General features: G+C 31.7%; 2 protein-coding genes across 2 annotated transcripts; both read left to right on the top strand.

Annotated features, from left to right (window-relative positions):
- The first annotated feature begins 1,031 nt into the window (after window positions 1-1,031).
- On the top strand, window positions 1,032-5,982 carry LOC148277631 (hydroxyacyl-coenzyme A dehydrogenase, mitochondrial-like). Its single transcript, XM_088232633.1, has 6 exons — window positions 1,032-1,109; window positions 1,352-1,600; window positions 2,734-3,009; window positions 3,923-4,008; window positions 4,473-4,687; window positions 5,414-5,982. Exons 2-6 carry the CDS (start codon window positions 1,484-1,486, stop codon window positions 5,650-5,652), a joined length of 933 nt encoding a protein of 310 aa, XP_088088759.1. The 5' UTR covers window positions 1,032-1,109; window positions 1,352-1,483; the 3' UTR covers window positions 5,653-5,982.
- On the top strand, window positions 1,060-14,402 carry Ipk2 (Inositol phosphate kinase 2). The gene is made up of 5 exons (XM_088232629.1): window positions 1,060-1,323; window positions 10,879-11,072; window positions 11,557-11,994; window positions 12,087-12,276; window positions 13,324-14,402. The coding sequence occupies exons 2-5, from the start codon at window positions 10,880-10,882 to the stop codon at window positions 13,784-13,786; spliced, it is 1,284 nt and encodes a 427-aa protein (XP_088088755.1). The 5' UTR covers window positions 1,060-1,323; window position 10,879; the 3' UTR covers window positions 13,787-14,402.
- The last annotated feature ends 203 nt before the right edge of the window (window positions 14,403-14,605 follow it).

Below are 14,605 nucleotides of genomic sequence, written 5' to 3'. Positions count from 1 at the left end.
TTATTTCATAATATGTATGAAGGTATTTTACATCCACCTTGCCAGGAACCGAACCTAGGACCTCAAGTATGGTAGGCGAACGCACCAACCACTACACTAGGAGGCGAATCATTTCCATTTTTTAATTAATGATTCCTTTCTAATCTTCATAAATATAAATTAGTTTGATGATTTAATTTTCTATGTTTAGTATATGTTTATTTTTTAATTAATTAGTTTTAAACGTATTTAATTTTAAATACATTCTTATCTTAAATAATTATAATTTAGTTTTATAAGAAATAATATGCAGAACATAATATTTTAGTTTTAAATATGACGAGGTGTTTATGAATAAGTGTGGAAAAGAGACAATGAGTTTTAGGCAATAAGCGAAAGGGAGAAGGAGAGAGCTCCTAATTTGGGAGTTATAAAACCACCCCAAAGAGTCAGAAAAGAGCCACGAAAAGAGTCAGAAAGTAGCCAGGAAGGAAAGTCGACCAAGAGTCGGTCGACAGTCAGGAGAGTGATTTGGGTCGACGCGATCGTACCGTCGATCGCGGAGACGATGCAGCGTGGAAGTCGAAGTTAGGGAGTTTAAGTGACTCCATATTCCGCATCAGCATCAGCATCCATAACACCCACTTAAGTAACAGAATTATTTCCTCCCTTCCTTTAGTAGAGTCATAGTTTTAATTAAAATTAAGTTAGCATTATTTTAATTTTGATACACTTTATTTGTTGTTTCTTGTTTTATAACCTGCTATGTTTTATGCCTTCAACCATTTTAACTAATATACTTAAATTAATAACTGTATACCTGTTTTTACTTCTCTCTACCACCTTACCACTTTGAAAAATCAAGTTTGCTCAGAAATTAAATACAGTTTCTAATAGATTTTAATTATATTTAGTTATTACTTATTACACCTCTCGGGAGAAGAAAGGTTGTAACAACTGTCATATTTATTTTTGCCCCCCTCTTCCCCCCCTCGACCCCGAATTTACCGAAATCTACCGATTTATTTTTCTGAATCTACCTATTTTCGCTTGATCCAATCTGGCAGCCCTGCACAGAGCGCAACGCAAAGACTGCAAAGAGCAACGAACAACACCTGCCTTTTGGTTAGGTATGATTTATGACTTTTTGTAACTTGATGAAATATGAAAAATAAAATGTCATTTACATTTCCTTTGTAGAATTAAGCCTGTCTCGTGTATTATTAATTTATTATAGTTTCAAGCCTTTTTAAAGACAATAAACTTTTAAGAATTTATAATTTTATTGTACTTTGAACTGCCTACTACACGGGAGACGCCGAGAAACCGAGGTCCGAAGTTCAGGTTGTTTATATTTCTCATTTTCTTTTAGAATTTGCGCGACGAACACGCGTGCGGGCTAATCGTACGTTTTCTTCACAAAATTTATATAAAATTATAAATATTATACGTACAATTTCAATATAGCTGCGTCGTTATTTTGATTTCGGCGACTTTTTTAAACATGTCGCAATCGTTTGCTTTGATCAAGAGAGGATTTTCGACGTCGGGAGTAATCCAAAATGCAATAAAAAATGTGACAGTAATTGGTGGAGGACTGATGGGATCTGGAATCGCGCAAGTAAGTGGTAGTCAACCTTGATATTAGGTGCTTACCTATCAAATTGCCATTTTTAAAAAAAATCTTGTAAATATTATAATTGTCACATATTATTTATATAGTTTTACCATTTTACTGGTAGTTTAGTTAAGCAGCAGTGGCCATGAGCGATTGGCGAGCTTCTCCACCATTGTCTGCAATTATTGTCAATCGTCCACAGTTACAGCAGAGTCAGATCTTATGAAGCAGGCGATCACCATACCATTACCCTAAACTTATTTTCTGGCTGGAGCCTCTATTTAACCACTGAACACTTACAATTTCTGTAAAAGATCCATTTCTCATTGCAAGTAATGACCGGACTAAGATTTTCCTTGTTACTGTGTTGGCTCAAATATATATTTTTTATGTATGCAGAAAGTAAATTTGTTAAAACAGCGTAGCAGACAGAGAGTCCCCCAGGACTGTATAACAGCTGCGGGTGGTGGTGGATTTTCTCACTCGAATAGCTTAATATTGTTTTGTCACTTGCGTTGAAAGCTGCTGCTAGTTCAATTGTATTTTGAGATGGGACTGCTTCCAATAGTGGAAGCGATAGCGCTTTCAATTTCTCTTCTTCAACCTTGGTCTCCGGTCTTCCACGGGGTTCATTGCTGAGTTTGTAAATTTCACACGCATTGCGTTCTCTTTCGGTGTTAAGCCCTTACATATCGTCGATGTTGTGTGCTGTCTGTGCCGCGTTTGTACCGGGTCGGACTTGTATAAAAAATAATGCAAATTTCCATCTTATCCATGATAACATTCATGAAATTTCTTTTTAAAAAAAAAACATCACTTCAAAGCCAAAAATATTTTAACATGGAATTCCTACGCCAGGGCTGGTATTCTGAACGGAATTGTGTGCAAAGAGATCGCTCTGTTAGTGTGTATTTAGTACGTAAATACACATTAAAAATCAGTTTTCTACGAGCTCTTTTGCGTTCAGAATACCACCACAGCAATAGTTAGCCACATTTAAATTGGCCAGTTTGTAAAAACGGCAATTTCATAGGTAAGCAAGCACTTTTACTAAATTAAAAAAAAAATCATGTTAGTGTTTTTTAACAGTTGCAGATTACTTATACTATTATTTATATCAACAACTTGTGTTGCAGATTGCCGCTCAGGCAGGGAACAATGTTATATTGGTGGATGTCAACAATGATGCGCTAAAAAAAGCTGAGGTTTCTATTCAAAACAACCTTGCACGAGTCGCCAAAAAAACTTTCAAAGATGATTCTGCAGCCGGAGATAAATTTGTAAAAGAATCCTTGTCTCGTCTGAAAGGCTCTTCTGATGTCAACGAATCTGTCAAATCAGCTGATCTGGTGGTGGAAGCTATTGTAGAAAACATGGAAGTGAAACATAAACTTTTTGGAGCTATTGATAAAGTAAGTACCCGTTCATGTTTCTACATTAATTACATGACATACAATCCCGTGGCCCGGCTTACTATAAGTTTAACTAATATAGCAATATTTATACGGCCATGTTTCATGATGAATTTTTAAAAATGTGTTTTACTCAAAACATTTTTATGAAATTTCACATAATATCATACCGAAATTATTCTAATTATCAGAGTTTAATTGGACACAAAAAAATATAATCAAATTATTATATTTATTTATCCACACTATCGAGGAATTATACTCACAATAAGAAGTATTTTAAGTTAAAATTGATATATTAAAAAAACCGCCAGTAACTATGATATATTTAAAACACCACCAGTAATTCAAATCGTGATGTCCCTTCCTGCAAAATTATGATGTGCCGTTCCATAGTCTAAAAAATTTAAATCTTATTTTCTAGGTCTATTGGTAAATTAGGTTTTTTTTCATTGTATTTGTGTATTAAGTATCTTATTTTATTCATATTTTCATGCTGTTTTTGCAGATTGGTTTTTAAATTATTTTATTTTTAAAATTTATTTTTGATTTATGGGATATTCATATTAGAAATAATATATTTAAAAAAATATATATAGCCATAATAACCTATGAGTTCTCAGATTGTTGGCATGTCAATTAATATAATGAATTGCTCGACTTATTTACACAATTTATTTGACCTTTGTCTTGTAAACTTCTCTCTTATTAAATTGGTAGGAATCCAATTTAGATAACCAAATGAAACACGCTGCTTTAAATTCCAAGTTTAAAAAACATTTTACTAACCTTTAGAAATAAACTTTAATTTGTAGTATTTTGGAAACGTTCCAAATTTTTATATTTTATATCAATGATTTGGTCAACAGACCAAATAACAATTTTCTGATAACCTTTTTGTATTTATTTTAAGATTGCCCCCGAGCACACAATTTTTGCATCCAATACATCATCTTTGCGTATCCGAGAAATCGCATCGGTTGTGAAGAGGAAGGAAAGGTTTGAAATATTTTAAATAAATATTGAGACTATTCAAGAGGCCTTTAGTAAATTTAGATCTATTGGTTTCAATTAATGTTACAAAGTGGTGGACATCTGTAAAATTAACAATAAAAGAAACACGCAGAAATAAGACATGTGACAAGTTCCACATTAATTTAATTTAAACCATGAAAAACTCTTTTTCATTCATTAAAACTTAGTTCAATATACAGGCTGTACAATAAAAAACAATGTACATTTAAAGCAAAAGAAATATCTATTTTTGCTGAGTGATGAGCAAATTTTTAGGTACAGTAATTTTTTTATTTTACACAAAATCACCAAATTTATCTATGGAAATTATGGCCGCCTAAAATATATAGCTTAAGATACGTCCGCATTATATATAACTTTGGTGACATGCGATAGCAGGCATACTTAGTTCTTGAGCAAATTATTGATAGAATGATGTTTCATTTTAGGTTTGGGGGCCTTCACTTCTTCAATCCTGTGCCGGTGTTGAAGTTGCTGGAAGTTATCCGCACTCCCGAGACCTCGGAAGAGGTGTACCAGGCTATCATGGCATGGGGGAAGGCTGTCGGGAAGACTTGCATCACATGTAAAGACACTCCTGGCTTTGTGGTCAACAGACTGCTGGTTCCGTATATGGGTGAAGCTGTGCGTCTATATGAGAGAGGTATTGCCAATAATGTTGTCACCGTTCAGGCGGATGAAGAATATAGTTATGTGTGTGAAATAAAACGAGAATCCTAGATGAATGATTTTAACAATACCCATGTCCATGACATAGCCAAAGTGGCCACTCAAACCAGTCAATGATAGGTCATAAGCCCTGTAGATGTCTAGACTTCTATATTACCTTCTTTAAAATGTTCTCATCTCTGTTGTACTATGTTAATAAGTGCTTAAATCATGTGTCACCATAAGATAACGCTCGCGCTCACTGGCATATTATTTTTATATTAGATACATGTATTTTTTTTTTTTTAAATCCATATTATATATGAAAAGGTAAAAAGTGATGAAAAGACCTAAGTGAAAAACCTGATATCTTCTGTAACAAACTTTTTCATGTTTTTTTTCATGTATAGTAAGTTTGTTAATTTTTTTTTAATATAAGTGGTTTTAATAAAAATGAACTACTTTGAAATATGTCACAAGTTCTTTAAAATCAACCAATCAATTACAGCATTGTTATGTGTTGTGATAGATTTCTGGTTTCCGGTAGCCATTTATTTTCAACCTTTAGTGTATTTTTACGCTAGAAACCTCTACTTTTAAATGTCAGCAGAACTCTCCGACAAGAACTTGCGACGTCTAACTGACTGAAATATTATTTAGTCACCACCATAATTGAAACTTTTTAAAATTAGTCTTTTTTAAAAAAGTTTTTATCTTCTAGGTGATGCATCAGCCCGAGACATTGATATTGCAATGAAGTTAGGTGCTGGTTACCCAATGGGTCCCCTAGAACTCGCAGATTATGTTGGGCTGGACACAACTAAGATGATAATCGACGGTTGGCACGAGAAATTCCCGGATAATCCCCTTTTTGAACCTATCGAATCCTTAAACAAACTCGTATCCGAGGGAAAGTTTGGCATTAAGTCTGGTGAAGGATTTTATACCTACAAGAAATAAAAATGCCCAATTGGAAACAGTCAAATATGTAAATCCATAGAATGGGTTTTATAAAATATTATATCGTTCAAGTTTATCATATTTATCTTTTTTAACAGATATTTTATTACTTGTTAATACTGCAACCTATCAAAGAAAGCATACATTTGGTTGAAACTTTATGTGTAATGTGTGTTTACTTATTTACATACAATATATGGGTACTACATAATACATTTAAAGTTTAAATGATTGATTGCATTTACAGCATTTACTAGATTTAACTATTCTGATAGGCCTGTCACATTTTAGATATTTTTTATAGTATTTTAAATAAACCTATTTTCCCCATTTGAAGATGTTTTATTGCCCTACATACTTGATTGGAGGATGTCGCTGTATACATTCATGTCTTTTAGTGATTAATATGATTAAAATATATGTACCTATAGTCCTTAAAATGTAACATGATTAGAATGAGTTGTCAGAAAAAGTGACGACATAACTTTGTAATAACGTCAAAGTAGTTATTTATATTGACACACGAAAAATCATTTGTATCTGGCGTGTTAATTTATTTTTTTATTACAATGCTTGAAACATAAATCAACTTTAATATATAAAATCAGATGTAAAACTAAAAAAAAACTAAAATATACCTACAATGTTTGAGAATGTCCAAATGCTTGCAGACTGGCTGGATTTCCTTCCTAGGGAGTTGTTCATATTTAAATTTATTTCAACAGAGAGAAAACGTTTTTGAGAAGGGAATATGGAAGTCTAGGCATTTACAGGGCTTATGACCTGTCATTGGCTGATTTGAAGTGGCCACTTTACACACTGTATAACATTCACTATTCTGCCCATGTTTGAACATCCACATTTCCTCAACTCTTCCATCTGTTTACTTTTCAACAGATGGAAGAGTTGAGGAAATGTCGCACAAAACATAAGTTATTTGAAAACTTTTATGCAAAGGTTAAATTTTAAAATACTTAAAAATTAGTTATATACAGTAAAACCTCCCCTAAGAGAATAAAAAAAAAATATATCTTTTTGAAATATTTTCAAAAGACTAAAAATATTATTAGCAACTATCGCAAAAAAACAGATATTCTCAGATTTAAGCGTGGTCATGTAAAACTACGGGTTAAAATTACCCCAAAATCAAAATATTCTAGAAAACCATGAGAATGCAAATATATCTATATTTTCATTAAATAAATGTTTCTATATCTTTCATACTTCTGTTAATCTTGATCTTGAACACTTGAGCTCTTTATCAATCTACATAATGTGCAGTATATTTATTATCAATATAAGTGACAGTAATTTTCATAATATTTCATTTCCATGATGTGTGTTCTCAAAATGTCAACCTTGATATTCTTATCATGTTGATAAAATGTTTTTTTTTTACTTTTATATAGATACATTTTTATTTATTCTGGTATGGTTTTAAAAAACAAGTTATTGCGGGTTTTGATGCATTGACCATGTATCACATACTTTTAATGTACCTACATTTAAGTAATCTCAAAATAAATCCTTTTAAAAAGGAATGACTCAAACACATTATTATTTTTAAATAAATCAAAATCTGGCTGAATCATTAAAAAATAAGAAAAGTGACATGAAAATAAATGAACACTGTATAGTCCTATTGAGAACAGATTATCATTTTGGATACATTTTTTAAATTAAGCATAATTAAAAAAATAAATAATAGTAATATTGTACAAAGACGAGGAAGAAAGAAATAGAAAAAATAGAAACAGCTTTAATCGCCATACATTTTTTCACATACTGCTATCCTATTCTTACAACATAGTTACTTATTATCTACTCCTCTAGCATGTGCAATAGATTAGCATATTATTAATAATACACTAGCAGCTATTAAGCTGATGCATGTTTATCAAGTGTACATGGTTTTATACATTATTAATAGATGTGTGCATCTAGGGGGTTTTTTTATAAACTGAACTGAACTACCACCAATCACTTTCTCAGGAAGGCCATTACATTTTTCCACAGCTCGGCTTGTCAGGAAGTTCTTCCTGGGATTGGATGAGAAGGAGGTAGTGTTTAATTTCAATGAATGACCTCTGAGATAGCGGTTTTCATTCACAGTGAACATTGATTTCAACTTAGGTACATTATATTGCTCAGTTAAGATTTTAAATATTTCAATCAAGTTACCACTCTGCCTCCGCTCTTCCAGTGAACTTAACTCGAGATCCCCTTAAGCAGTCCTCATATGATTTATTTCTTAGAGAAACTACCATTTTAGTTGCCCTTCTCTGGAATTTCTCCAACAACTCTGTATTTTTTAAAATAGGGACTCCAGATTTGATAGGCATTCTATGGCGATACTCCTCTAACAATGCATCAGCCAGCCGCGCTTACCCCGAGCCCCTTCAATTTATCATCCCCCCTTAATTTTGGCCTTTATAAGGCAGATTCCTAGCTCTAGAAGTCAGAATAATCCGGGTCGTCTTCTGCCATTTTGCTTACCTATCTCAGTTGTCTGGTAAAGATAAATCTAAATTTTTTATTGAAACAGATAGAGAAAACATTTTTGGGAAGAGGATATGGAAATCTAGGCATTTACAGGGCCAGTTGGATAATTTGAGGAAATTTGCATGTTTAAACATAGGCAGAATGGTGAGTGTTACACAGCGGGAAAAGTGGCTACTTAAACCAGCCAATGACAGTTCATAAGCCCTGTGAATGCCTAGACTTCCATATTACCTCCTCAAAATTGTTTTCCCTTTCTGTCACAACAAATTTAGATCTAAATAACTCTCTAGGGAGGAAATCCAGCATGTCTACAAACATACTTTACATACTTTAAACAAAAGTATTTTCAATATAAAATACTGTTTTTCATATTAATAGTACTTAATTAAATAGCATATCTGTGACTACTGATGTTTTCTGCACTAAAACAAAGTGGACTACAGATTTTCATTTCAACTAAAAAAAGCATTTTTACAAAGAAAGTGGACTTTGTTATTGCGATAACTTCTACATTTTTAGTGGGTTTTATCCTCTAAGGAACAGATATTATCTCAGATAAAACATGGTTTATAATGATCTGGATATTTGGCAATCCGGATGACTGGAGTTCGGATAAATGGAGTTCTACTGTTGGAAAATGATAATATTAGTAAATGTTACTGTACCTACTTTGCCATTCTGTATAATGTATATATTTATGTGGAGTTTTAGTTGATCAATTTAATATCCTATCACTTATCATCAGTTTATAAAATCTCAGATGTTTTTAGATGCCCGTAAATAAAAACCTGGTTTCACCTCCGTATAATTAATTAGAAACAAACAATCAGCGCCCTTGAGGCGATTTTCACAAAAATGGCGCTATATAAATTATCCAAACATTATTATTATTAAAAACATTGAATAATCTGACCGGGTAAATATTATCAGTAAATATTATCCATTCTCAAATCACATAAACCAAAAGATAAATAAGATAGTGGATAAGTCTGGACTACTTAAGATATTGTATTTTTTAAATTATCGCTACCACAGATTTACATATTTCATTTATTCAGTACACGAACTTACCGTAACATTACGGTTAAAAAATTCAAAGTAATTTTTGGCACAGCAGCAATGTAAGCGTAAAATATATATTTTGTTTTCACGTATCATCTGTCATTGAAATATTTTACTTAGTTTATACTGTATATATATTATTCTTAACTATTATTGTTTGAATTATTTGTTTACTTCCATTGTTTAATTGACAAAGTTATGATGCTTCTTTTTTAACTGTAAATATTTTCTTATTTTGAAACCGAAAACCATAGGAACTTCAGTCCTACGGGAAATTGAATACAAAAAATGTTTTCTTACACGCGGTGAAAATTAGAGCATTAAATTATGCCGCAAATTTTCTTGAAAATGTAGGAAAAAATATTTAAACAAAAACAAACTACTTTGAACGGCGTAACTAGTTCATATTATAAGAGAGTTGTGGAAGATTTCCAGTTTACTTACCGTCAGCAGACCAATCGGCAGAACTAACCTAGAAGAAGCGGAAGAGAGCTTGAGATGTCACACGCTGATTAATTTCAGAAATTCAAAACTTTGAAAAATCACAGTGCTGATTATTCGTATTCAATAAATATTTTTTTTTGCGTTCTTTAATAATCTTAACAAAAAAAAAAAAACAACCACTGAATATCCTCATTACTATTGTTAATTGAATCGGCATACACTTCGTAACACTTCATTATAAATTATTATGAAAATAAAACTTTGTTATTAGTGTTACACAATTTTTATTATTTTAAAGTTCTGAGAACAACCTAATTAATAATCACACATTTGTCCACCCCTCGCCTTTATTGACTATGTTCCCTTTGTGACCTTCCTCACTCCACTTAGCCACTTAGACCCGCGTCTGTTAACACTTTCTTAGCCGAGCGATGTCTTCCCACATATTAAATCTTAGACTTAATTATTGTAACTCCCACTTATGTGCTAAATTTTAAGAAATAATTTCTACTTAACGTCCTTTCCCTCATTGATCATGTTTTCATATCTGTACTTTAGATAACTATCCATTTATATGCTAACACCTTAGATAAGTGGAAAAACCCCCCAGCTCTAAGTTTCACTGATTAATTTGTTTGATTTCTATGACATTGTGAACAATATTCTCATTAGTTTTATATCACCTGTCAATGAAAGGAGTGCTCTCCCGAAACTAAAATAAAAAGAATAAAAATTGTGTAAAATAATAAAAATTGTGTAACACTAATAACAAAGTTTTATTTTCATAATAATTCCTTCTTACTTATTAAAGTAAAATATTAAGCGTTTTCAGTAGAATGAGCAATGGAGTCATCATGGTTGAATGGGTTACATGCATGTTACTGAAGTGTAGTAATGACTACACTTTTTGTATTGATATTATGATTTATACCATCGTATTACTTGATAATAAGACTCAGTATAAAAAAATACGCTACCAGTGTCTGATTAATTTTATCACATTATTATAAAATGAAAAGGTGTTATCATTACTCCTAAAACTTATTCATGTCCCATTTGCTAAAAAGGCAGCTCAATGTTTAAATGAGTTATCTGCACTGATTTGCCTTATTTGCGTTTCTAAATTTCAGATTCAGTAAACTATTGTTATAATAATTTATATTAATGGAGGAAGCATTGTAAGGATATTAAATATATATGTATTCTATTTGTTCACAGGATGAAAAATGAAAAAAGTGCATTCCGGAAACAGAGGTCCATATCATATACACCTTTTACTTCATATTCTGAAGATGAAACGATTAGGGAATATATCTCATCAGTCAACAACGATGATATTAATACCGAGGGATTTCAAAAACTTGAACATCAAGTCGCAGGACATCAATTTATCAAAGGGAAAGATACTTTAGGTTTGTTAACATATCTTTGTAAAAATAAAATTCCTTCATTGGATAAAACATTTATGCATTGAGAATTTGTAAAATTGATGTAAGAATAAAAATGTCAACTAGAATAAATTAAGTTAGAACAAATTTAAAACACCCACAATTTATTTATTGAATTTTGTAAGCATGAATATTTAGATCTGCATATATCACTGACCTTATAATCTACATGATTTATAAACCATGTTGTATCTGAGATGTTATCTGTACCTTAGAGGATAAAACAAGGGAGTCCACTTTTTGCCGTTTTGAAGTTAAAAATGTAGAAATTATCGCATAAGCTGTTTTATACAAATACAAATTTTTATCTCATTTGGTTCAAAAGTGTTTTGGAAATCGCACAATCGCAAAATCTTATTTTCTGAACATTTTGTTCAATGTGACTCCCGTTGTTTTATCCTTTAAGGTACAGATATGTTATTAGTTATTATTACACATTGTATTTTAGGAATGCTAAAAGGTAAAAATGGAACCATTTTGAAACCAATTACAAAACCAGATATTGGTCATAGAGAAGTGGAATTTTATGAAAAATTAGAATTTGCCCAAGATGCTGCTCTAAAAGAATTAAAACTATATACTCCGAATTTCTTCGGAACTCGACAGATAGAAATAAATAGCAAGAAAGTAGAGTTTATTGTGCTAGAAAATTTACTGGAAGGTATTTCAGAACCTTGCATTATTGATATCAAAGTCGGCAAACAAACATGGGATCCGTTTGCATTACCTGATAAAATTGAAAGAGAAAAAATCAAATATGCACAGTGCAAAAAAGATGTTGGATTTTGCATACCCGGGTTTCAGGTACAAAAACTTTCTACGGGAAGACTTCATAAATACAATACGGAATATGGAAAAAAATTAAATGGATTTACCGCAGTCGAAGGTAATAGAATTGTAATTCGTCTTTGAGATTTTTTTTTGTTTTTCCAAAGGTCAGCGAGAAAAGGCAACATATCTAATTGTCTTTTTTTACAGCTCTTAAGATATTTCTTAACAGCGACATTGCTGGTAACATAAATAGAGAATTACTGATGGAACTATTGACTATTCTCTGGAAAATACAAAAATGGGCGAAGAATCAAAGGGTTGTAAAATTATATTCAACTTCATTGCTCATCATATATGATTTTAGGGTACTCAAAAAACTCCTGAACCTCGACACAAGGTTAGTATATACGCGGGTTCCAGGGCCAGGCTGTAAAATTTCAGAAGAACATTTCTCATGGAGAACATTAAAAAAATCCTAATAAAATTATTTAAAAAATCTCTCGGATTCCCCCTCCTACAAAATTTTTTTCAATAAAAAATGCATTTGACCAGCACAGCGATACGCACCAGACGGGGACAAGAGAAGCGGGTAGGGGTTTGTAAAAGGAATACTAGACCGAGAATTAAGGAGTTACTCCATTTTGGGATTATAATAAAAATATTTTATATTGAAAAAAAAAGTTTTGAAAAAAAAATTAGGATTTAAAAAAAGTTCACCATGAGGAATGTTCCTCTGAAGTTTCGCAGTCTGGCATATTTCGTTATTTCAACACAACGAAAGTTAGCTCAAAATCCAACTAACAATATTTTGGGTATATCAAAATCTTTGTAGACAAATTATAAATTTTCCCTGGATTTTAATAGATATCAATATTATTTTTTTCAACAGGGATGAATTTGTTGAGATAATTTACAGAGCTTATGATCTGACATCGACTGGGTTAAGTGACTTACACACCATTCTGCCTATTAGTATTAGTTAATAGATCATAAGCTCTGTAAATGCCTAGATTTCCATATTCTTAGCAACTTCATCTCTGTTGAAAAAAATATGATAAAATTCAATTTTTGAATAGAAATGTAAATCTTAAAAGCCATTGGATAAATTTCACATGGCTGTTTATGTTTAACGTTGATAATATTACATTGGCTGGATGCAGAATTACAAGCCGCATTTTTAATAAAAAACTGTTTTTTGATGTATTTATGTACTATTTACACTGAGCAGAAGAGTGAAAAATGTATCCAATTTTAAATTCATCTGAGAATTTGAGTAAAATGCAGTTAAAATAGTTTTCCATCCAGCCAACTATTATTTATGCAGTTCCTTCGAATTATTGAATAATGTAAAGATACACAAATACAAACCTTTATTAATAAAAATGACACTACTGCAATCTTTGTGAAAATTTTTAGCACTTCTATTAGACTAATTTTTTTTTAGCTCAACTCCACTCAAGCCAGTCCCGGTAAAAAAACTATCCTTCAGTTCCCCGGGAAGTTATTCAGAAGATGGAATGTGCAGCTTCAGTGGGCAAATTTCTCCATCGGGGCCAATATTTAATACTCATCCCACTTTTTCAAAGCCTCTTCCAACTTACGAAAGTCCGAGGAATGTTATCCCGCATAATACGCAGTCTGCATGGCACAGGGCTTTTAACCAAATGCGCAGAAGCCACTCCTTCCACACCAACTACGGAGATTACTTATCGAAAATTAAAAAGGACTATGTCTCTACTTTGGAAGAGTTAACGGGGGATAAAAAGGTCAAGCCGTGGTGTAATGTGAAGATTATCGACTTTGCTCATGCGTATTCATCTGTTGATCAGACTCCAGATACTAACTACATTGAAGGAATCGATAATATTGTTAACATATTTGAAAATTTCCTCCATGCGCTGAGTTAACACATTTTACAGTCATGATTATAGAATAACGATGGATGTGTGAAAAATGTGGCTTTGACTTTTTTATGTATTTGATCTTAAAAAGGTTTTATAAAAACTTGATACTCTAGGTTTGAAAAAAAAAAATATAAAGCCAAATAGTAAAATCGGCCAATCAATTAAATGGCTACGTGGTTTATAAACTGCCGGCATTCCATCGAATAGCTAACAGACGCTCAGACAAAATGTTGAATGCAACGTTTAACGAAATGGTTGAATGTTGCTTAGCCTCTAGTCGTAATGTAACGAACATGCCAAAAAAAAAAAAAATTTAAATGGGAAAAATGGAATATTCATAGACAATTGCTTCAATAATTTATATTTGAAGTCAAAAGCCATAATATTTTTAATCTAAGTCATTCTATGATCATGATATATGCAGAAGTAACGGATAATTTTCTCGCTCTCTCTGCAGCTATTTCCTGTTACTCGGGTTTAAAAAATATACAGATATTCATAAGGGCCTATTTATCTGTTATATGGTGTACATATTATGTATCTTCGTATTTTATGTTGTAATTAACAGTATAATATTTTATTAACTGTTTCGACGCTACAAAAAATATTTATTTTTCAATTGGCTTTTCATTTACATGGTCATAATGTTATTTCACCCATTTTTTTTCCATAAATATAAAAATCAATTGGTTGAAGTAAAAAAGTCACTGATTGTTAGAAGAAAGATATATTTTTTTAATTATTTTTAACTATAAAGTTGAAACTATAATAATGCTCAATATAAACATAAATTTTAATTATTAAAACAAATACAATATTTGA

The sequence above is a fragment of the Micrasema longulum genome, unplaced genomic scaffold (assembly GCF_059751315.1).
Source record: "Micrasema longulum isolate JH-2025_06_02 unplaced genomic scaffold, ASM5975131v1 h1tg001000l, whole genome shotgun sequence".
NCBI lineage: Eukaryota > Metazoa > Arthropoda > Insecta > Trichoptera > Brachycentridae > Micrasema > Micrasema longulum.
The sequence above is the reverse complement of the archived record's forward strand: the minus strand, read 5'-3'. Positions and strand labels throughout refer to the sequence as shown.